This window comes from Chroicocephalus ridibundus, chromosome 5 (genome assembly GCF_963924245.1).
Source record: "Chroicocephalus ridibundus chromosome 5, bChrRid1.1, whole genome shotgun sequence".
NCBI lineage: Eukaryota > Metazoa > Chordata > Aves > Charadriiformes > Laridae > Chroicocephalus > Chroicocephalus ridibundus.
In genome coordinates, this window is record NC_086288.1 from 52428281 (window position 1) to 52451132 (window position 22852).

At 37.7% G+C, this 22852-nt stretch overlaps 1 protein-coding gene across 2 annotated transcripts in view; it reads left to right on the forward strand.

Annotated features, from left to right (window-relative positions):
• Nucleotides 1-22852, forward strand: part of HTT (huntingtin) — an 88161-nt gene that overhangs the window by 423 nt on the left and 64886 nt on the right. Inside the window, exons 2-12 of one of the 2 annotated variants that reach the window (XM_063335194.1) lie at nt 7655-7738; nt 8176-8296; nt 11962-12021; nt 14000-14079; nt 14526-14664; nt 14909-15050; nt 16517-16695; nt 17161-17365; nt 18222-18269; nt 21525-21605; nt 22023-22387. In XM_063335194.1, the coding sequence (XP_063191264.1) occupies nt 7655-7738; nt 8176-8296; nt 11962-12021; nt 14000-14079; nt 14526-14664; nt 14909-15050; nt 16517-16695; nt 17161-17365; nt 18222-18269; nt 21525-21605; nt 22023-22387 (1504 nt within the window). The remainder of the gene's footprint in view (nt 1-7654; nt 7739-8175; nt 8297-11961; nt 12022-13999; nt 14080-14525; nt 14665-14908; nt 15051-16516; nt 16696-17160; nt 17366-18221; nt 18270-21524; nt 21606-22022; nt 22388-22852) is intronic. The other variant, XM_063335195.1, reaches the window with a different exon arrangement.

The window sequence follows — 22852 nt, forward strand, 5'->3', positions numbered from 1 at the left end:
AAGCGCTTCGGCGGCACCTTCCCCTGCCCCGGGGGGAGCCGAGCCGTCGGCGCCGCTCTGGAACTGCGGACAGCCTGGGAGGCAGCTGGCCGTCCCCGGAGGAGTTAGTCCCGGGGTGCTTTTCTGTCCTTGGCAGGAGGCTGTTCCTGTGGACGTGTCTGGGAGTGCTGCCTGCTCTCTGTTTAAGTTTTAAGCTCGGAGTAACTTTGTGGGCAGGCACGCTTGAAAATACAGTAGCGTGGGTAACGAAGGGGTGATATAAGAATGCTATATAGGTTTCACAGATTGTTTCTAGGAAGTAAAACCATATCTTCAGCTAATAAACTGCTGTAAAAAAAGGCAAAAACCTTTAAGCATAATTTAAAGCACTAAGCTTAATGCATCTGGGGGGAGTTGATGTGGATGTTTGTTCATGACAAACTTCATTTGAAGTCTTGTGCTGTGGCTTGCTGTGCAGAGACCTATGAGGAAGTAGTTTAATTATTTGTGATACCCTTTTGCTTTCTTCAACATTCGGGGCAAATGTATTGCATCCCTGCGATGTTCAGGTTTCCTGCCGGGAGGCATTACAGGAGGGTGAGGAGCTGTTCAGTACCAGAGTGCTGCCCCTTACACTTTGCATCCTCTAAAAATAACTTTTATTGAGCAGGTGAAAAGACACGAGGATTTTTACGGTATAAATACACGACTTGCACTATTGCTTTTTTCTCCACCTATTGGGGATATAGGAGAAACAGAAGGGTTGAGGAGCAGGTAACTTCTAAATTGGCAGTTTCATAGTGTTTTGGCAGAGGATGCTGGGCTCCAGGCCACCTGCTCCCACAGTACATTCTGATATGGATGCCAACTAAATTATCATGGTTGATACTGTTTGGAGAGTGTTCTTTCAAACAATCCCAATGCATTTTCACACTTACGGGGCATAATACATGAAAAATCATATTTTTCATGAGCTGTTTGTTTTTAGATGCCTTCCTGGTCTGCAGGAACTAGTTGCTCCTTTGTGTGCATTTCTTGTGCTAGTATTTTGTGTGACATGAAGGATAGATGGCCATCTATTTCTAGTCTTTCCTCTATGTAGTTGAAAAAAATCTGTCTAGAAAGTTACTGATGAGATAGGTCACGGTATTTCAAGAGAAAGTCCTGAAAATTATTTGCGGTGCTTACTGCAGGATGTTATACTTGGTTTGGGGATCTGAATTTAGGCATACTCTTCTCAAAATGTTAAAAAAAATTAGGGTTATAGTTGTCCTTGTTGACTTTGTTTTGTGTTTAAAAATAGCCTGTATGTTTTCGGGAAGCTGATGGTATTGCGTGCCCCCAGGAGCTATACAGATTCAGTAACAGCTCTAACCTTCATTAAAGCCTATGAAAGGGTATTGTGGCAGTCTTTGCTGAAGTTTTCCAAACTTCTAGTGAAATACCAGGTGACAGTGTGAATGTAATTCACGATACTGTCTGCATATTTTTTTTTGTTTGTTTGTAATGAACTGGAAAGGAAAATTGCCTCTGTGTTTTCCTTGCATTTGGAAAGAGGTGTTCATGTTCATTGTGGTTCTGTACAAATAGCACTCAAATATTTTGTAGTCTGTGTGGTAACTTCGTATCATTCTGTCTGTTTACTGTTGTAAAAGGATGCGAGCTTATCTCTCAGTAGTGAAAGAATAAATTAATTGGTGAATGTCATAGCATAAATGCTACTGGTTTGCTCTTTAATTACTTCGTTAGTTATCTATTTGACATTGTCCATTAGATCACAGTTGTCCTGTTGCCTAAATTAGACGAGCGAGAAGCTGTCATTCCTTTTCAATATTTTTGGTAGAAACTGAGTATTTTACATCTGATTAGTGAACGAGTCCTACTGTGAAATGTTTTAAGATCACAGAGATTGGGGTAAGGAAGGCTTAATTGTTTGCACAATGTGTATTTAAGTTTTTCTTTGCTATATTTTAAGACAGTGACTTCTGAACTCTTGATAAAACCGATACTGTGACTTTACTTATTTTTATTAAATTTTATAAATTTATATAAATTTTTATTAAATTTATTTAACTTTTATTAAAATATTAATTGAATTCAAGCTTTTACCAAAAATATAAGAGCTTTTTCTGTTTTGAGATATTTTAATTGCCAATAATCACATGTTATGCTTTTATTATACATTATAGTCAGATGTCAGTTTCTGGACCCCTCTCTTGTCTTTTGCTGGGTTTTTTTTTTTTCTTCTGTGAAAACTTAGGTTGAACTCTCTGTTGTCATAGTGCTTCTATACACTTCTGCTGAGGAAGCTTATTTTCTTCCATACTTATTTTTAGATTTTTCAGACCCTTAAATTTCAGTTGGAGTTGGACATTTTGTATTGGATTACAAAGCTCCCACTAACTTAAAATTTGATTAGTGTGATGTGAAAATTCAGAGTTTACTCAGTGATACTAAAAAGCAGATGGGCTGTCATGTAACATCCTATATTTTACATTTTATTTATTTTTACTTATGTTTTATTTATCAGTGAGTTGAGAGAATGACTTGCTAATGTTTCTTCTGGATTCTTCACCTTTTCTCTTGTTAACTTGTTCTAAAAGTTAATTACTGTAACTGTTTGCAATTGTGCCCTATTTCTGAATTTATTTTTTTTTCTTAGATTTGATTATAATCGTTACCTTTACAGTGAAAGGTGCTGCAAGAGACAAAGTGCTCTCCAGCAATATCCATTTTTCTATACATGAACTTTTCTGGATTTTTTTTGTTTGACTCAAGCTGTGGTCATAGATTGGTTTCATGTTACATCAGTGCTATATGTTGAGGTATCATGAATTTTTTGTTTAACTGAAGACCACATGAACTGCGTGGCTAATGCCTGTTGCCCTGCTTGTTAGTGGTGGTTCCTAGATGTTTTTTTTGGAGTTACCATTTGTAGAGTGTATTGTAGTTCTTTATAAATAAACAATTTAGTCAAGTAAAGTAGAACTTTAAATATCCATCGTTGTCTGTGTTACTACAATATCGTTTGAAGTATCCACCGTATTTGGGTTTAGTTTATTTCTTGATACATTCATATTTCTGCTTGTTATTAATAGACTTTTTTGAGTTTCCCGTTGCTTTTCTCAAGATTAATGTCAAGCCATTTCGCTTGGCCCTTTTTCTTCATGCTGATTCACCTTCAGAGCTTCTGTACTCTTTTTACATATCCTTAATTCCAAGGCCTAAACAAAAATTAACATCAGTGAGCTGCATCTCTTTATAGCCAGCTCATCAGGACTCAGAGTGCAAAATTATCTGAGCTTGCTGGTTTTCTTACATTGTTTACTAATCTTCTTGGCTAGAGATTGTCTGTAGAAGCATGCAGAAGATTAAACTACTCTGCTTGTGAGATGAAGCTTTCCTGTAGATAACTGCTACTTCCAATATCTCCTGCCTTCTGTTACTCAGCAATCTGCAGTGACCTTACACTTGGGGCTTGCGACTTCAGCTCTCTTCTAAGAAATATGCAATGCTGCTGTTGTCCCCCAGGTATCCTCATCAGCAGTTTGCTTGAGGACTTCATAATAATTCTGAATAGAGTTGTGGTTTTGTGTTTGGTTTTTTTTTTTTAAATAAAAAAATCATGTGTTCTCTCTCCAGATAGTGTTCTGTTATCCTTCTCCGTCTGTAGGCACAGAAAATGTGTGTGTGCACAAGAGGTACATTAACTGTTTGTCTTCCACCTTTTATTTCATTCCTTCAAAGGCTAATTTTTTTGGAAGTTGAATAACCAAATGGCAGATGAAAGATTCAGTACAGCAAACTTGGTTGAATGTTTGTTGTTCTTTCCCTTTGGATAGTAACTTAGTTAGTCTTCACCTCTAGTTTCTGTTATTTCAGTTTAAATGGTAACTTTTTAACTATATGCATGCCTTCAAAGTTTTCACATTAAATATTCTCTATTCAGGCCTTTTAAAATTTTTAAGTTAGTTATTTCAGTGAGGTGGTAGATTCAGCGTTAGGTGTCTTTGCAGAAATCTGCTGAAGAGGTTGATCTGTACCAGTTTGAGTAGTATTCATAGAATCATAGGGTTGGAAAGGGACCTCTGGAGATCATCTAGTCCAACCCCCCTGCCAGAGCAGGGTCACCTAGAGCAGGTTGCACAGGAACGCATCCAGGAGGGTTTTGAATGTCTCCAGAGTTGGAGACTCCACCACCTCTCTGGGCAGCCTGTTCCGGTGCTCTGCCACCCTTACAGGAAAGAAGTTCCTCCTCATGTTTAGGTGGAACTTCCTATGCTCAAGTTTGTGCCCGTTACCTCTTGTCCTGTCCCCGGGCACCACTGAAAAGAGCCTGGCCCCATCCTCCTGACACCCACCCTTTCAGTATTTATAAGCGTTGATAAGGTCCCCCCTCAGCCGTCTTTTTTCCAGACTGAAGAAACCCAAATCCCCCAGCCTTTCTTCATAAGAGAAGTGTTCCAGTCCCTTAATCATCTTGGTAGCCCTTTGCTGCACCCTCTCCAGCAGTTCCCTGTCCCTCTTGAACTAGGGAGCCCAGAACTGGACACAGTACTCCAGGCGCGGCCTCACCAAGGCAGAGTAGAAGGGGAGGATGACCTCCCTCGACCTCCTGGCCACACTCTTCTTGATGCACCCCAGGATGCCATTGGCCTTTTTGGCCACAAGGGCACATTGCTGGCTCATGGTCATCCTGTTGTCCACCAGGACTCCCAGGTCTCTTTCCACCTAGCTGCTCTCCAGCAGGTCAGCCCCCAACCTGTACTGGTGCATGGGGTTATTCCTCCCCAGGTGCAGCACCCTACACTTGCCCTTGTTGAATTTCATAAGGTTCCTCCTTGCCCAGATCTCCAACCTGTCTAGGTCTCTCTGTATGGCAGCACAGCCTTCTGCTGTGTCAGCTACCTCTTCCAGCTTTGTGTCATCGGCAAACTTGCTGAGGGTGCACTCTATCCCCTCATCCAGGTCATTGATGAATATATTGAACAGGACTGACCCCTGGGGAACACCACTCGTCACTGACCTCCAACTAGACTCTGTGCCCCTAATCACGACCCTCTGAGCTCTGCCCTTCAACCAGTTTTCTATCCACCCCACTGTCCATTCATCTAGCCCACACTTCCTAAGCTTCCCTATGAGGATGCTGTGGGAGACCGTGTCGAACGCCTTGCTTAAGTCAAGGTAGACCACATCTACCGCCCTCTCCTCATCTATCCATCCAGTCATGCCATCATAGAAGGCTATCAGATTAGTCAGACATGATTTCCCCTTGGTGAATCCATGTTGAGTACTTCTGATAGCTTTCTTTTCCTCCATATGCCTTGAGATGACACCCAGAATGAGCCGTTCCATCATCTTTCCAGGGATGGAGGTGAGGCTGACCGCCCTGTAGTTCCCTGGGTCCTCCTTCCTGCCCTTTTTGAAGACTGGAGTGATGTTGGCTTTCCCCCAGTCCTCAGGCACCTCCCCTGTTCTCCAGGACCTTTCAAAGGTGATAGAGAGCGGCCCAGCAATGACTTCTGCCAGCTCCCTCAGCACTCTTGGGTGCATCCCATCGGGGCCCATGGACTTGTGGATATCTAATTGATCCCTCACTATTGAACAGCACTGCCTGCCTCGCTCGGGGCTATATTTTGTGTAGGTAATAAAGAACTTTATTCTGAAAGCAGTCTTATTTAGCAATATCTTTAGTGTGTTTTGTATCTGAAATAGTGAGCTTATGGGCAGGTTCAGATTGTGCCTGTTCTATTCTTGGGTTGAGTGTCTACTGAAAATGGTGCACATAAGAGATGAAATCTAAGAGATGCGGGAAGTGCTAGGTAAAACTATTATAAAAGTTGAAATGATTTATTCACTTTCTTACGTGCCTGTTTGCATCAACGGTACTTAAGTTGCAAAGTCAGTTGGACATTTTAGGAAGTATTTGCTGTTTGTTAGAGGTGATCTGAAATTGCAGTTGAAGACTCCATGGTGGCTTTTCAAGGTAGAAAGAAAGACATTGTATATCTTGATCAAATTCAGATGGGCTACTCGTGTTCTGCCAGTTGCTTGATAACACAAGCCAAAGAGGAGATCCTCTTTGAGGAATGCTGAGGCTTACCTAAACAAAATACTGCTGAATTATGGTTTTGTTAGGAACTATTCCTTAAACTTTTTAAAAGGGAAAGCATTTCTGGAGTGAGATGAGAGGATCGTTAGGAGAAAAACTGAAATCTTGGGAGCAAACACTTTTCAACTACCCACTTCCAACCTGATGGAAGAAAAAGGACAGGAATATTTGCAAAGAATGACTTTTTCCAAAAATTGTAGTATTATTTGAGCTAAAGCTCTTATATATTATAGCTTAATTCTTCAAAAATTGTGTTCAACAATGTATTTTGAGTTAGCTTAATTCAACGCGCTTACTGACTGCTTGCTGTTAGACCTTAATGTTGTGTTAACTATATTAATGTATCTCAAGGTTATTCACATAGTTTTCCAACTTCTAGTTTAGAAATACTGTTTTGCTATTTGATGGTTGTGCTATTTTTGCTCAGACAGAAAATTAAATGCTAAAAATACAGATGATCACTTTTCACTTGGAAAGTAAGATTCTCTGTGAATGTGTGTGAAGAAGCAGGTTTAGCTCCAGTATTGCTACCAGTTAATCATTTAAAAGTAATGTCTGCTTTCGTAGAAGTAATTCTGTGTCAGGAAAGTTAAGAGCAGGAGACACTGCGTACAATGAAATAAAATTCTGCAGTCGTAGTTGTGAATCTGTCTCTTTTTCTTTTTTTCCCAGTTCCTTTGTTGTAAGGGTTGAGGGTGGAGCAGGGAAGAAGCTTCTCTTCTAGACTCGGCTGTAAAGGGCTGTAGGAGCTTATATCATGTTGAAGTGAATGTTAAACAAATTTTGCTTTTCATATTGTGCTCTACATTGCTTGTAGATATGCAGTCTTTTGTTCTGTGAATTTTATTCTCTTTGTTTTACACTCATTTGCTGCAAGTTGTCTAAGCTTGGCCTTTCCTGGCCTATACCAAGTGTTACTATAGGGACATTATTCTTGATGGGCGTAGACTGTGCCTACAGCTCTGCTATTTTTACAAAACCATTTGGGGGAATGTGGCATATGATAGGATTGCCTCGGCATCCTTTCCAGTTCATATACAAAATGGTTGATTTAGTAGAACTCTTAAGTTTCAAGAACTTGTCAGACAAAAAAATGTCTAAGGTGGTGATATTATGTGTGAGAGAGGTCTTTTTAAAAGTGGTATTTTTAAGTCTGCAAGACTTGTTCTCATGGTTTATTTTACCCAGATTTTTTCTGTCGGTTTATTTCAGCATTGTTCTAGGCCTGCTCCACTTTTTCCTTCCTTTCCATTTACTCCTCTTCAGTCTTTGGGGTTTTTTTCCCCAATATTTTCTCAGTGGACGTTACGGAATTAATATTATATTCCCTGTTAAATGTTCCAGTCTTTTTTTTGAGTTTGTATTCTTCCCTTTGCTTGTGTGCCTGCATGCTCTCAGCAGCAGTTGATTTATTAAGTCCTGGGACTACAGGTAGTTGGTGTATGGCTGTTTATGTAATGATCAGAAGAGTGCACCTTTTCCTTGTATAATCATTATACATTACTCTAGCAAGAGTGTATAAATGGTCATCTCAGACTCATTATCATTGTGTTCTTCTTTTAGAAAGAAAGAACTTTCAGCTACCAAGAAAGATCGAGTGAATCATTGCCTAACAATATGTGAAAACATAGTTGCTCAGTCTTTAAGGTAAGACAATGTCTTTAATTTACTGCATTAATATGAATAGCTACTTTGGAGTCCTAGTTTTTTGGAGGCTTCCTGATAATTGCTGATTTTAAATGCTCAAATCCTGTTTAAAACTGAAATTACACTCTTTTTTTTTAAACACCTAAAATCTAAGAAGTAATTTTTTTTTTAAACATTGGTAGAATAGGCATTGTCCTTCTACCTCAGACAGAGAAACTGAATCACAGAGGCGAAATACCTTGCCAGATTACGTAGGAAAGAGCAGGGAAATGATCTCCCAACTCCTAATAAAGCGCTTTAATATACTGAATGTCATCTCCTCTTGTATAACTGTATATAGAATATGTGTAGTTGGATTCTGAAACCCCCTCAAAAAATAGCATTGGTGTTTGCTTTTCATAGTGTGCATTGTAATTTTATAATGTTTGTTTATTTAGAAATTCTCCAGAATTTCAGAAACTGCTTGGGATTGCTATGGAACTCTTTCTCCTCTGCAGTGAGGATGCAGAATCTGATGTCCGGATGGTTGCCGATGAATGCCTTAATAAAGTTATTAAAGTAAGAACTTTTATATACAGTAATAATAGATTTTTATCTCTTACCTGCAGTGTCCTGTGTGAATTCACACTGATGTTTTTTTAGTTTTTCTTATTGTTGATAATATCTTGTAGTGTAAGAGGTTAAGTAAGATTCTTTTACTAAATTCTGTATGTGCTCCTAGGAGAGCTTTTTACACCCAGATCAAGCTATTTAACTTGTCTTCTATTGTTCATCATTCTAATCTATTCTTTTCTTCAGTTGTTCATTAACTTTTTTCTCTTCAAGTTAACCAAAACAAGGACGTGGGCTTTTCTAAAATCGTCTTGTTGTATGGGAGGTATACTCTATTATCGTTCTGTAAACATAAAGATACTTAACATGAGGAAAGGTAAAAATGTTATTAAAAAGCAGGCTGAAAGATGTAGTGGCTTTTCATTCCAGACTAGTAGTATGCTGTAGTTCAGGTAGTGTGATTTCCTGAGAGTTGGAGGAGGCAATAATTAGGAAAACATGGTGTTCTGGAGATTGTTTGTTACCCTGCTGTGATCCAGAATGAAGAGCTTGTTGTAGAACAGCAGACAGACATTCATATGAGGTCAGGCAAGGTCTAAATCTTGATTGAAAGTATTGTAAAGTGAACCTCTTGAGTAATTAATGTCAGCTGCTGCTTCCAGGACAGGTTTACCTTCACCTGCCTTTTTTTCTTCTGTCCATTTCCCCCCACACCCCCCATTTTCTGAAATATTTGACCTTTGAATCAATGTAATTATTCTACTTGATGCAAAGGTTGTGCTTTAGAAATATACAAATAACAGTTTTCTTTAGCATGAGTTGGTGTGTAGAAGCAAGCAAACAAAACCATCCCTATTTCTGTAGGGATTTCTCTCAGTTAAGTTCTATTGGTGTGGTATCTGAATGAATTAAGTTTTTGGGGATTGAGCTTATGGTTGAAAGTAGCATGGAGCAAATTTAACTGGTTATGTGGTGTATCCCATAATGACAGGGAATGAGGAAGTGCAAATATGTTTCGCTTTTCTTGTTTTGCCCTGTAGCACTTTGCTCTATTCATTCTGATTTAAATGTTTTTCCATTTGCAGGAGCTTAGCACTCTATGAAATGCATACACAATGATATAACTTAATTTGCTTTAAAAGATGCTCTGAAACAGTTCTAAAGAATGCAAACTTACTTTCTTCTTTCCATCAAATTCTTCTGTCAGCTTGGTATAAAATTGACCTCTTTAATTCACTGGTCTATTTAATATTTTTGCTTTCTGGCATGTTTCAAGGTAACTTGAAAAACTTTAAATTATTTTTTTTCCCAAATATTTGTATGGTAGTTTGTTTTGTTTTAAAGATTAAAGTGACTTTAAGTGATGGAGTCTTCTATCAGTTATTAAGCTTGCCAATCGGTCACTGCTATAAAATGGTAATAGTTGTGATATTGCAACCACATGGATGTATCAGACTTATTGAAGTTGGTCATAGTTTGCATTCTGTTTCTGTGTTTTATGCAGTGTGGAAGCAACTTAGCCTTCAGGCACACACTCTCTTGTGTATAAGTGCAGCGACAAAAAATGTGTGGCTTTATTTTTGGTCATGCAAGTAGCAGTGATGCTTGTGATGAGTGGAACAGAGGCGTTGGGCCCCAAAGCTTGCATATTAGTCAACATTCAGCTTTTTTAGTAACTCAGGCATTTTGGAGACTAATTCTGTAGCTGGAAAGATGCTTTATATTTTCTCTCTTTAAATATAAGGATATAGGTGTAAGCATTGCTTGTGTAACTGTGTGTCTGTCTGGAGTTTGTGCTCATTAGTGTAATTAGAATGCTAACATGTTTGTGTAGACAAGGTTGTAAACTGAAATGGCAAGTAAGTTTAGGTAAACACTCTGTAGGTCATCTTTAAGTGCCACTATGCTTACCTGTTAGAACCTCACAGACAGCATAAATGGCTCAAAGTTTAAATAGCTTTGGTGATACCTTTATTTAAAAGGAAAAATACCATGTTGGGAGTTACCGGATTTCTGAGGGTAAGGTGTTACTAGAGCTGTCTTGTTTCTGAAGCTGCTGTACAATATTGTAGTATTCTCTGTGCTAATGGTACTGGTGGGACTGTTCACACAGACTGGAGTATAGTTGGTCTCAGTAATTTGTAATTTATTATTTCTAGTAACTTAAAACTTGGCTCTGCTTATATTTTTTTCTGATTAGGATGACTTTTTAGATTCTAGCATGCTAAAAATAGGTGTATGCTAGTTAAGAGTTGCTCCAGTTGAACCTGTTGTAAGGACAACTTATCCTTGAAGTCAAAATAGCAGCTGGTGCCTTTTTGTGTTGCTTGATATCTTTATGTACATGAACAATGAACTTCCTATAAAAATTAAGTTTTGTGCAGCAAGATTTATCCCTGCCTATTGTCATCTAGGCACCTACAGTTAATATTTGGGGTGCTTATGACCACCTAAAGATACAACTCAGGTAAAAGTTTTTCTGAGGAAGGTAATACCATTTTATTGTAATGAGTGGTATAATTGGGGGAAATGAAATTTTGGGGCATACAGTTTTAGGCTGGGGGAATCGTGCTTTGGAGGAGCCACAGGCACTTCACTGACTGTACTTAAGCAGTTGTGGCCTCTACATCAACATGTGCCATGTAAGAGTAATCCTGTGAAGATGTGAGCTTAATGGTTAGTGGTCAAGAAGGCAAATAGAAAATTAGAAATTGTTAAATTATTGGGCAAGGAATAAAGAATTAAATACTAAACATTATAGCACTGTATAAATCTGTAATGTAGGCACTTGCTTGTTGTATGAAGCTCTCATTTCATCTGAGGAAGTGGTGGTGGAAATGTTCATAAATAGTAGTACATACTAGGAAAAAAATGTAAGAGAAAGGCTGATCATATGTATACAGAATATTCCGTAGGAAGAGATAATACAGAGCAGAACTATTTTCCTATTTTTTTCTTCTCTGCCATTTTAAAGACGGAGGGAGAATGATCGAGTTGAGATGAACAGAAAATTACTATTTCTCGGTGCTTACTTTCATTTCACGTACCCTAGTTGATAGACTGCAGGTTCAAACTACAATGAATGCTCTGCCATGCTATGCTTGATTAGGTCCTGGGATGCGATGCTTCTGGTGTCCAGAACATCTTGTAATAAATGGATGCGGAAAATGGGCTAATTCGTGAAAGAAGGGTTTTTCAAGGGCTGTTAAAGGTAATGGTACAAATACAGCCTCAGTTTGAGAAATAGCAGGAGGCTACTTGACAGTGGGAATGTATAGCAGGAAATACCTCTCACTGCTTGTGAATGCTATTTTTGTGTTTTAATATTCTATTCATGAGTATCTGTTCCTGGTGACTGCCAAAAAGCACGTTAGGTTGGCTCTGCTTGCAGTCTGATCCCATATGGCCTTTTTTTAGGTAGAATGGGTAAAGCAGTCAATATTAACTGCAAATAACTGATAGAGTTTGTGGAATTTATCCATGTTTCTGTTTTGTGTGAAAGATAAAAGTGTCTTTCTTCAGTATTTAGCACTTTCCTGGTTATCTATCAAATATAGGAGCACTTAGATAGTTCTGTGCCTTTTTTGAAGCTGTTTTATTGCAAGTGTAACTTTATTCCTGTGAAGTGTCTCCCCTCTGATACAGTACTTTCTCAATGCGTTTTATTGCAGGCTTTGATGGATTCCAATCTTCCTAGGTTACAATTAGAACTGTATAAAGAGATTAAAAAGGTGAGTTTCTTGCTTTCATGTCCTTTTGTAATACTGTATTTAGTAAGTGTTTTAATATACTGGAATGTGGCATTAGTGTAAATAAATAGTGTATGTCTTTTAAGATCAAGGTCAAAGCTTCACTTTTGAAGGGTCTGTGACTGTTTAATGTATTATTCTACCCAGTTGCTCACTGTTGGCCCCATTGTTTAGATTTAACCACTCCTGAAAGGTTATCTGGCAGAAAATGTGTGAGCATTTGGTGTGTACAGCAGTCTGTGTTAACCTTAGTGACTCTGCACCCAAATAGATAAGGCATATTCATGATGTTTACTCCACTGACTGAGTTGGAAAGAATAACTTCAATAAAAGGGTGGTGAAAAGTAGGTGTAGGACAGTGACATTCTTAATTTGATGTAACTTCTTGGAGGAACCATTTGATCAAGACCTGAAGTGACCCAATACAAGTTTTAACTACTGTGTTTTGTGAATGTATGATGCGTGCTTACAACTTCTGTAGGAAACATGGGTAAAAATACTGAAACATCTATCTTTGCACCAAAAGTCACAATTTAAGTGTGTCCACAGGAAGAATTTTAGTAATAACCTTTTTGGAGTATATGACTACAAAAGAAAAATGCTGTATTCAGGACAGTATCACTGAAATCATGTCTCTTGCGTCTATAAACAAATCCAAGGCTTGTATGGAGAGAAAATATAGGTGTTATTTTTCAGACAGTAATGCTATTGGTTTTTGTTATATATCTTTGGGAATTATAGGACTCTAGAAAATAAAATAACAAAAGCAATGTGGATAGCTTTTCTTCTGTCAGATGTGGACTACTTGTGTTGTTGTACCTTAATGTCATGCAAAATTTTTGAGGGTATAAAAATGGACGTCTAGGTAATTAACAAAAAATGACCAATATAAACAAAAATCGGACATTTCTGCACATTATGACTAGGTGCAGAAGGAAATATCTTATTGTTCAGGTGGCATGTGCTTCTTGAATAGTTGCTCTCAGATTCATGGCAGAGTCAAGAGAGAGGTAGCAGGCATAACAAGCACCCAGCAGACCAAATTTTGCTTGTGCATCAGTTGTATCACTTTAGGAGCCATGCCAGAGTCTGTTGTTTGGCTCTGAACCTGAAGAATGCACATTTTGTAATTCACATGCAAGTTTGTTTTTTTCACTTGTCATGCTAACAAGACCGTGAGCCTTTGATATACTAGCTAAAGAAAATAAGAAAGAAATGACAGTTTCTAAACATCTTAGTTCTGTCTTCAGAGGGACTGGATTTGAGAAGCATTTTGATTAGGTTCAAAGTACAGTAGGTACACAACTTCTCCTAGACATCTATTGACTTCCATAATTTTCTGTATTTCCAACAATACTAGGTGGCTTTACTATATCCTTAGACACTGGATCTAAAGGCATTCTGACTCAAGTCAGGTGCACAACTGAAGGTGTCAGTACAGACAAATAGATACTAAATGTAAGCATGCAAGCCGTTATGACGTGGTACAGATTAATACGTGGGTTTGGTTTTTTGGGGGAGCTCAGGAGCAGAACATTATTTGTTTGCATATCTCCACTGCTGTCAGTTTTTTTCTTCATTTATATCTCTGCAACTGTTCCAGTGATTTTTAGACTCTCATATCATCAGTGTTTCTTTGTTGGTTGATGACTTTCTCTGTGGTATTTTAAGCTGATTTCAGCAGAGTGGAGATCTCAGTCATTTCCTTCTCTTTCTTTGTGTTCCTTGTTATTCATTTTGGGTCACTCAGAACATTCCTAACACCAGCTAGAAAACTGAAGGCAGTCATGGAGCTGACTTCCCTTCCTTTTAGCTAAAGGAAATCTATGACTTCCAGGCATCTTATGTTTTTATCTGTTTAAGTAAAAAGGTATAAAACTGTATACTATTGTACGTTATAGGTATTTTTTTAGGAAATGGTTTTGCTTGGTGAAATGTAACGATTATATACACTTTCTAGAATGGTGCTTCCAGAAGTCTACGTGCTGCACTGTGGAGATTTGCTGAGCTTGCCCATCTAGTTCGGCCTCAAAAGTGCAGGTAAGCACATCCTAGTAATGAACTTTCCAAAGAACAATTAACAAAATAACAGATGTTAACAAATTGTTACTGTTATCGAGTTCTAAATGTATAATTGGGAGGTTAGAAGAATTCCTATCACATTATTCTCTCTGAAGTAGCTTTATTAGCTGGTTTTCTTCTAGCAGAGTTTTAGTTCTGTGCTGTACATGACGCTGGGGGAAGGTGGGGGGAAAACTTGTGAAGACAATGACTTGTATTTTTAAGTGTATTCTTCTCTGTAGTTCTATCTTAATGTCTGCAAATTGTATTCAGAAGACTGTTGTCTCTTTTTCTACATTCTATGTAGCTAACAGGTACATTTTTATAATTCAGTAATACCACAGAGTTTGAGTATGAATTAAAAATGTTTAGATGGGTATAGTTGTTCTGATCTCAAATTCATTTTTCTCCTTTGCCATCCTTAGGCCATACTTAGTGAACCTTTTGCCCTGTCTAACACGAATAAGTAAGAGACCAGAAGAATCGGTACAAGAGACTCTAGCTGCGGCAATACCAAAAATCATGGCAGCATTTGGCAATTTTGCAAATGACAATGAGATTAAGGTATCTTTCTTTAACCTATTAGTGCTCCCTATTATCTCAAAGCCCAGTAAGCTATCAGCATTGTCAATCAGATGTTACAGAAAGTAGTGTTACAGCAGCATGTCTGAATTAAGGCAAAAGTTGCCCTTGCTTGATGTACATTAAGTAATGCTTTGAATGAAAAATTACATTTGCTGACTTCTTAATAGTCTTCTGTCTCCTTTTCTTTCTCATAAAAAGTTAAGTAACATATCTTTGTTTTTAGGTTTTATTGAAAGCTTTCATAGCTAATCTTAAATCCAGTTCACCTACTATCCGTCGAACAGCAGCAGGATCAGCAGTAAGCATCTGTCAACATTCACGAAGAATGCAGTATTTTTATGCCTGGTTATTGAATGTACTTTTAGGTAAGATTCAGGGGAAAAAAAAATTAAATTTACTTTGGATATACATAATGTGAATTTTTTTTCCCATGTAGGATACTTATGTGTGAGGTTTTCATACAAAGCAAGGATACTTAGGCTACCAGTTACGCTGCTGATGCTTTCTCTATTTTGTATTAAGTTAGATGAAGATGTGAAAACCTTATTTGTGTCTCTGTGTGCTGCAATGCTAATCCAGTAATGTTGGAAAGAAACAGACAAAGCTAAGGAAGCAATAAGCCTGTTGGAAAATGAGAGGTTCTGGAAGAACTTGCTCAGGAGTCTGTGAAGGCTTGAACTGCTCACCATCTTGTTAGTGCAGCAGGTCTGAGGTGGAGGATATGACAGGCTGTTCTCTGGGTCTTGAACGTATGCCCTGTAACCATTTTTTTTAGAAGTACCACCATGTAGATTCTTTGTTGAAAACTAAACTTAGACCAGAAATTGTCGTTTGTTTTTTTTTTTTTTTCAAAAATTTTATTTAAAAGCACTCAACTTTGCATCAGGTATTGCTTCCATATTTTGTCACCTGAGAAGTTTGCATGTTCTTTGGCATTTTTTGCAGCTCTGTCTGGATTGTAGTGGAAACTTGCCTTGGTTTTGTTACTGACGAGGGGTTCTTTACTATGTAGACAATATTGCAAAAGAAGACATAAGGAAGACCAACAGATACATAAAGCGTTATGCTGTTAGCTTTGCTTCTTTTAAGAACGGGTGAAAAATTCAAATGCCACTTAGTGACTTTCCTCACTCTGTGTGATTCGAAAATGATGTACTTTGTGCACACATTGTTCTTTCCTGCCTCAGAGGTGACGTTTTATGATGTCCTGGCAATGGTACTGAATTCAGACAGTAGCACTAATAGGAACTCCATGAATTGATTTGGATATTTTTTTTCTGCACAGAACGTTGTGTTTTCTTACATAACTTATATTTGTTCTTAACATGTTTTGGGGTTGATTCTGTGATTAGCAGGTAGGTATATGGAACAAGACTCCAAAAACTTGAAGGACAAGACAAAAAGTGTAAACATCGTTCATTAGGATAGTAGCACCTGTGTGTGTGAGGGAATTATGTTTGGCCTTAATTAAGCTACCAAGTGGAGAGAGGAGGCAGGTGAGGGGAGCAAGAGAGTCTAGGTCACTTGGTGAAAGCATCAGGTATTACAAAAAAGAATTTTTTTTATCTTTTTATTAAGTGAAAAGAGGTAGGGAACAAAGAAGGTGAGACAGGATACTCTCAGCATTCTCTGACATTGCTTAAATCATTGACAAATATTAAATAATGCATATTTTTAAATGTTTCTACATTTAGAAAGCATTCTTAAGTTGCTGCTAGGTTCTGTGTTTGGATTTTTTAAAGAAGCTATTATATGGACCACATGAAATAACGTTTGTGTTGAAACTAACCACTGCTGATAACTGATTTGTCTGCTTCTTGTCTATGCCTAGGCTTGCTGGTTCCTGTAGAAGATGATCATCCTACTCTTTTAATTCTGGGTGTTTTGCTTACACTAAGGTATCTCATACCTTTATTGCAACAACAAGTAAAGGATACCAGCCTGAAAGGCAGTTTTGGAGTAACAAGAAAAGAAACAGAGATTTCACCTTCACCAGAACAACTTATACAGGTAAAATATGAATAACAGCCCTATACCTGAAGAGTACTAACTGGAAGGAATAGTATGATACAGCACTAGTTTGATGTTGAACATTCTGAATTCTTGGTAAATGGTAGTTGGCCCAGTGACTGGAATTACTGATAAATAAAGTTAATGATCAGAAGTCCCAGAACAATGCATCATCAGTACTTGTTAGATGTTCCCAAAGGAGCTAAAGAACTTCATAATCATTAAGGTGTTCTTTGATGTGATTCCTCCTTCTATAACAACAAATAAACAGAGACTTCTAACTAAAAGGCAGTTGAAAGGCTACCATTAATTGATATTTTCCTGTTGGAAGAGTGTGGTGAAGATTAGATATAGCAAATTTCAGTCATTTTTAATGTGTCGCTGAAGTTTAATGTGATATATGAGAAGGATTGTAGTATGTTGCATCTTCATAGAGACTTACTCCAGTACTTTGTTCGGGTTTAGGTTTATGAATTGACTCTGCATTACACCCAGCATCAGGACCATAATGTTGTGACTGGAGCTTTAGAATTATTACAACAGCTCTTTAGAACGCCACCACCTGAACTTCTCCATGCCCTGACCGCTTCAGGGGGCATTGCACAGGTCAGTGTATCCAAAGATGAATCTGCCAGCAGGAGCCGCAGTGGGAGCATAGTGGAACTTATAGGTAAGATATATTTTTGGTAATTCGAGTAAAAGGAGATGAACATACATCACCATCCCTATTTCTCAGTGTAAGCCAAAAGTATGAAGGATAAAACGAAATATATAAAATTATGCATGACTCTTCGTTTTTTCCCAGGTACAGTAAAGGTTCCCCCCCCCTTTCTTTAAGTGGGTGTACATTCATTAAGTAATGACAAACTCAAGAGTATTTTTTTTTTTTTACAGTTTGTGTTGATAGGTTTTTTTGGTTATACAGAGCAAGTTAACTGTGGTGACAGATGTTTTTGGCCACAAAGTTAATGTTCTTCACGCCAACCATTTGACAACTGTGATTCATAAAAAGCTGATCTAATCATAATTTATATTAACTGTTAGCTCCTTGCTGAATACCAAAACCAGCATGAAATTAAAGCATGACTTAAGTTTATCCATAACTTTTTAAATCAGCTATCAGTGTTCTTGTCTGTGAAATGCATGTTCTTAAAATTGTCTCTTAACTACTACTTACCTGTTTCAAACGAGTCAATCTCTGAATTCCATAAGGACTTCTGTATTGAACTAACAGATCATTCTAATATTGCTGCTATTAGAAGGTAATTCATTAGCCGGAAACAATCATAGCAGTGAAGTTTAGAGCATATTTTTTTAAAAAGCAAACTTTGCACAAGTGGCATAGAAAAATAAAAAATCCTTTGATGGTAAATGATCCAAAAAACTTGTACTTCAAAAACAACAAGATTGCTATTTCTTCCTGGCTTTGGGCTTTTTTTTTTCTTCCCATTTGTGGCTATTAGAATTCCTTCATGATTTCAGCAGCTCTGTCTTTGCCCTGATGTGTTACTTTCTGTGATTTGCAGCTGGAGGGGGGTCTTCATGCAGCCCTGTTCTTGCAAGAAAGCATAAAGGTGATTATTTTCAAAACCAAATCTTTAATTGCATTTCTTTCTGATTATTTTTTTTCTTCCCCCTCACCACTTCATTGTCTTGCTGAACTTCGGTCTTCATTCACAATTGCCTTTGTGTTATCAGCTGAGCTTAATCACTGTAAATTTTACAAGAATTCTGACGCAATTTCTGATGTTGCAATCAACATATTCTAAAGTTATTCAAAGCAGTATAATTTTATTTGTTTCTGTACTTCACTGGCAAAATTATGGTCATGAATATTGATGCAATTTTCACTGTTAAAGAGCACATCTAAAAATAGTCTCTCTCAATAGGGCATTCTTCTTTTTGATGATAATACTTAACTTTTTTATGAGTTACATTAAAGGTTAACCTTCCTGGTTTTGTTAGACCTGTTTTGTTTTTTCTTCTTGTTTCACTAATGCATGTGTATGTTTGCATGCTTTGATATGATGCTTTTTAATTCCTTTTTCTGTTCTCAATGATTAATGCTGTTCATTTTCTGTCTTACTATGTATTTTTTCATTTCTTTCCTCAATAGGTAGTTCACTTAGCGGGGTTTTAAGTAACACAATTTGCTCTGAAGTATTCTTTTCACAGTTTGTTCATGAAAGTATTTTATATCTAGTTATACGTTGACACCAGTCATACCAGTACTAGAATCACTGTAGATACTGCTGTGTAACAGTTTAATTGCCTGTTTTAGGTGACCAAAGCGTTGCTACTGCAGTGGAGTTACACGTGAGTGTAGTGCAGTCAGTGCAAGTGTAGTAAGCAGAGAGATGTGCAACACTAAAAAGAAAAACTTCAAGGGAAATAGACTAAGTAAGATTATACAAACTTTAAGGACCCTTAGAGCAACTAGCTTACGCTTTTTCCAAATGTCCTCCCATTTCTGTGTGCAAGGAATCTCATAATGCTTAAAGAATGTATACCTACATGCATTAAGAATATACCTAAATGTGAAATAGTGTGTAGAGCTGAGTGAAACTATGCTTACAGATGTAGTGATAATTTCTAGTTTAGAAATGACAGTGTGTTCTGAAAGTACATATTGCTGCAGCATCCAAAGGTGAGACAGAATGCAACAAATCAGAATAACAATGCAAAACACTTTTAAATGAAAAATGGTAAATCATCATTTTGGTAGTTTGAATTGTTAGTAGTCTGCATTGTAACTTTGAAGTATTAATAATAGTGTAAATTCAATTAAAGTACTTGTTAAAACACTAACCTTTCCTTCACTCAGTTGGAAAACACGTTTGAGTCATCAGCTTCTATTCTCTTTCAAGATCATGGTATGAAGATTTTTGTGGTCTAAAAAAATGGCATAAATGAATTTGAAGAAATCTGTTCATGATTTTGTGTTTCATACAGGTTTAATTTCAAACTGTTAATTGTTCATTTCCTGCTGCTCTCTGTTGTAGAAAGGAGGGAAAAATCAACCCTATTCCCAGTTCCTACTTGAAGTTGTTTTGCAGTCTACTGCCATATAAGTAGCAGGCTTCTGCTGTTGGCCATGGGTGAAACTTCTGTAGCTGTAATGCGCCTTTGTGTATAGGGATGTAAAGTAAGGGTGATCTACAGAAATCTGTGATTCTAACCTTAGAACTCAGATATTCCATGTCCTTTGAGTCTTAGTGCTTCAGATCGGCTTCAGTTTAGAGCAGCTGGCCTATGTTGATTTCTTTATGTTTCAGCTTCAGAAAATTATTTGCAAAAAAGGTGAAAACTCATTTTGAAATGAAAGACACATATTCTGCATTTTTAACTGAATTTTTTTCCAAATAGTGGAAAAGTATGCTACAGCTTGTTTTATATACTCATTTAAACATACAAAGCCTAGTGTGCCTAATATGTGTTTTTCAGTGTCCTTCCTCTTTCACTTACTTTTAAAGGTGATCAGCTGTGGAAAGCAGAATATCCTGGTTTGTTTCAGTGAAATGTCTGTAAATATGAGAAAGAATAGAGAAGAATATGCTATCTTTTATGCTTTTTGTTGGGAACTCTTAGCAGGATTTTACTTATTCTTTTGTAGGAGTGTGTAGTTCTCAATTCCTGTTGTTTTGCATAGAACATACATGGTAATGACACGGTTACTTTTCTGCCTAACTTACCAGTTTGAATAGCATAAAATGTACTTTTTGGAGTAAGACAATTCTACAGTGTTACTGCTATGTATGAAATCAGTTGTGATAGAGAAATCAATGCAAAAGTTTTTTTAATGCTTAAATGTTAATTTAATGTTAAGTTTTTATCCCCTGGTAACTTAATGAGATGCAAAAGAATTCACCTAGAGTTTTTTCAAAACATTGGTATCTTGCATGGTGAAGCTTGTTCTAAATGGCAGAACAGGCTTATCTCAAAGCAGTTATCATGAATCCCTCTGTCTCAGCAAGTGACTTGCAAGATCCAGGAGGACAGGCTCAGTAGCTCCCTTTGCATTCTGCGTCCTGTCCCATTTACAGACTTTTCAGTGCAGTTAAGACCTTGGTTTGCTCCCAGACAGTGTGTGTATCAGCAGGTATCTTTCTCTTTCCACTGCCTCTATTTAAAATAGCCATTGCTCTGTGAGTAAGAGAACTCTGTGATGGTTGTGTTAGGTCGTAAGTGGTTCTCATTTTTCCTATGGCAAAAGCCTCTGAAGACTTTTGCCTTAGTAGTCCCTGGATTTTAGTGGCTGTTATCCATGGTTCATCACCCTGTCCCACTTGCGTCATCTTGTGCTTCTACTCTGTGCTGCTCTTCCCCCTAGGCATTTCCCATTCTGTTATCATTGGGCTTCCTAGCCCAAACTGCAAGCAGCCTGTGATAATTTTCATAGCCTTTAGGAGGGAGACGTCATTTATTCTATTACTTTTGGTATTTTAATGTCCTTCTGAGTTGTGAACAGACATCCAGATGCCAGGTGTCCAGTCCTTTGTAATAGGACATACTTGATTAAACATAGTCTACGAAAATAAACTAGAATGAGTAAGGTCCTAGGTAGTTTCCCAAATGGTTACACTGTTCAAGAAAACTATTTAACTGGTTTTTTCCTTGTCACTGCTGTCTGTTTCTCTCCTGATCAGGTAGTGAGGGACTGGGTATTCACTTTCTTCATTCCTCCCTCTTTTTCCATCTGTTGCCTGTCATAGCTTTGAAAAAATTTTTTTAAAAATAGATTTCACATCTAACTGACTTCAGCTGTTCAGCACTTCAAGTTGACTGTAATTTTGGAAAACTGTAAAGGTTTTTCTTATATCACTTCTCAGGTAAAATACTACTTGGTGAAGAAGAAGGTTTGGAGGATGATTCTGAAACCCGATCAGATGTCAGCGCTTCATCGTTTGCAGGTAGCTGGCTTTCCCTTTAGCAGTGCAATCAACCTGTGTTACTATACATTACATATCCATTCTTTTATTGCTCTATGTAAAATATGAAAGTGATGTGTTATGGTGACTAGGAAGTGGATGGGCACTCAAAAGACATGATAACAAAACTGAAACCATAAATACTCCTGGGTATAAAACTTAAGCTTACCTAATGAAGTTGACTGAATTTGTTTTTTAACTGATAGACTGTCACATTGAGCTACTGGTATAGATGGAATGGCATCTTACAGATGCTTATTGCCTTACCTGTAGGTTAAAAGTTTAGTTATACACTTTCCTTAGCCTGGTTTAATATGTGGCTTAGTATGTGGTGTCCATATCAAGAGTGAAAAACAAGTATAAACATTTGATTGACTTACAAATGTCTGTATTTTGCAGCTTCTGTGAAGGGTGAGATAACCAGTGAATTAGCTTCTTCATCAGGGGTATCGACAGCTGGGTCAGTAGGGAGTTCAGCTGCTGATTCTACTGGACATGATATCATTACTGAGCAGCCACGTTCTCAACATACATTGCAGTCAGACTCTGTAGACCTGACAAGCTGTGATTTGACAAGTACAGCTACTGAAGGGGAAGAAGATGATGTGCTTAGTAGAAGTTCCAGCCAGATCAGTGCTGTCCAGTCAGATCCCACTATGGACTTGAATGATGGTACCCAGGCTTCCTCACCAATTAGTGACAGCTCGCAGACTACTACAGAAGGTCCAGACTCTGCTGTAACCCCTTCGGACAGTTCTGAAATTGTAAGTGTGCAACGGGCAGAGGGGGGATCCCCTTCTACTGAGGGGCCTGACATATCTCAGAGCTTTTCCATGGAGGGCCCAGACTTGGATTCATCTACTTATTCGTCTTCTGCATTTCCGTCCTCAGCTAGTAACAATGGAAAGGTCAGCAGCTCACACCTCTATTGGAGAGCTTGACCTCCTTTTAACACTTTCACTTCAGCAGTAGTTAAAATCTACAGGGCTGTAATCGGTGTGTTCACTGGGTGGGTCACATGAAGGCATTAACAGATTGTCACTTACTGAAAGGAGGATGTCAATATTAAAGGTTTGATATAAATATATCCTCTTAGTAGTGTATTCTTCATTTTGTGTAGATATTTTAATTGTTTTGATGCAGGAGGACTAATGGAAGTGTTAAAGGGTGAACAGTCTATTTGGAATGGTAGAGGAATACTTTTGAAACCTAATGCTTCACATTTTCTG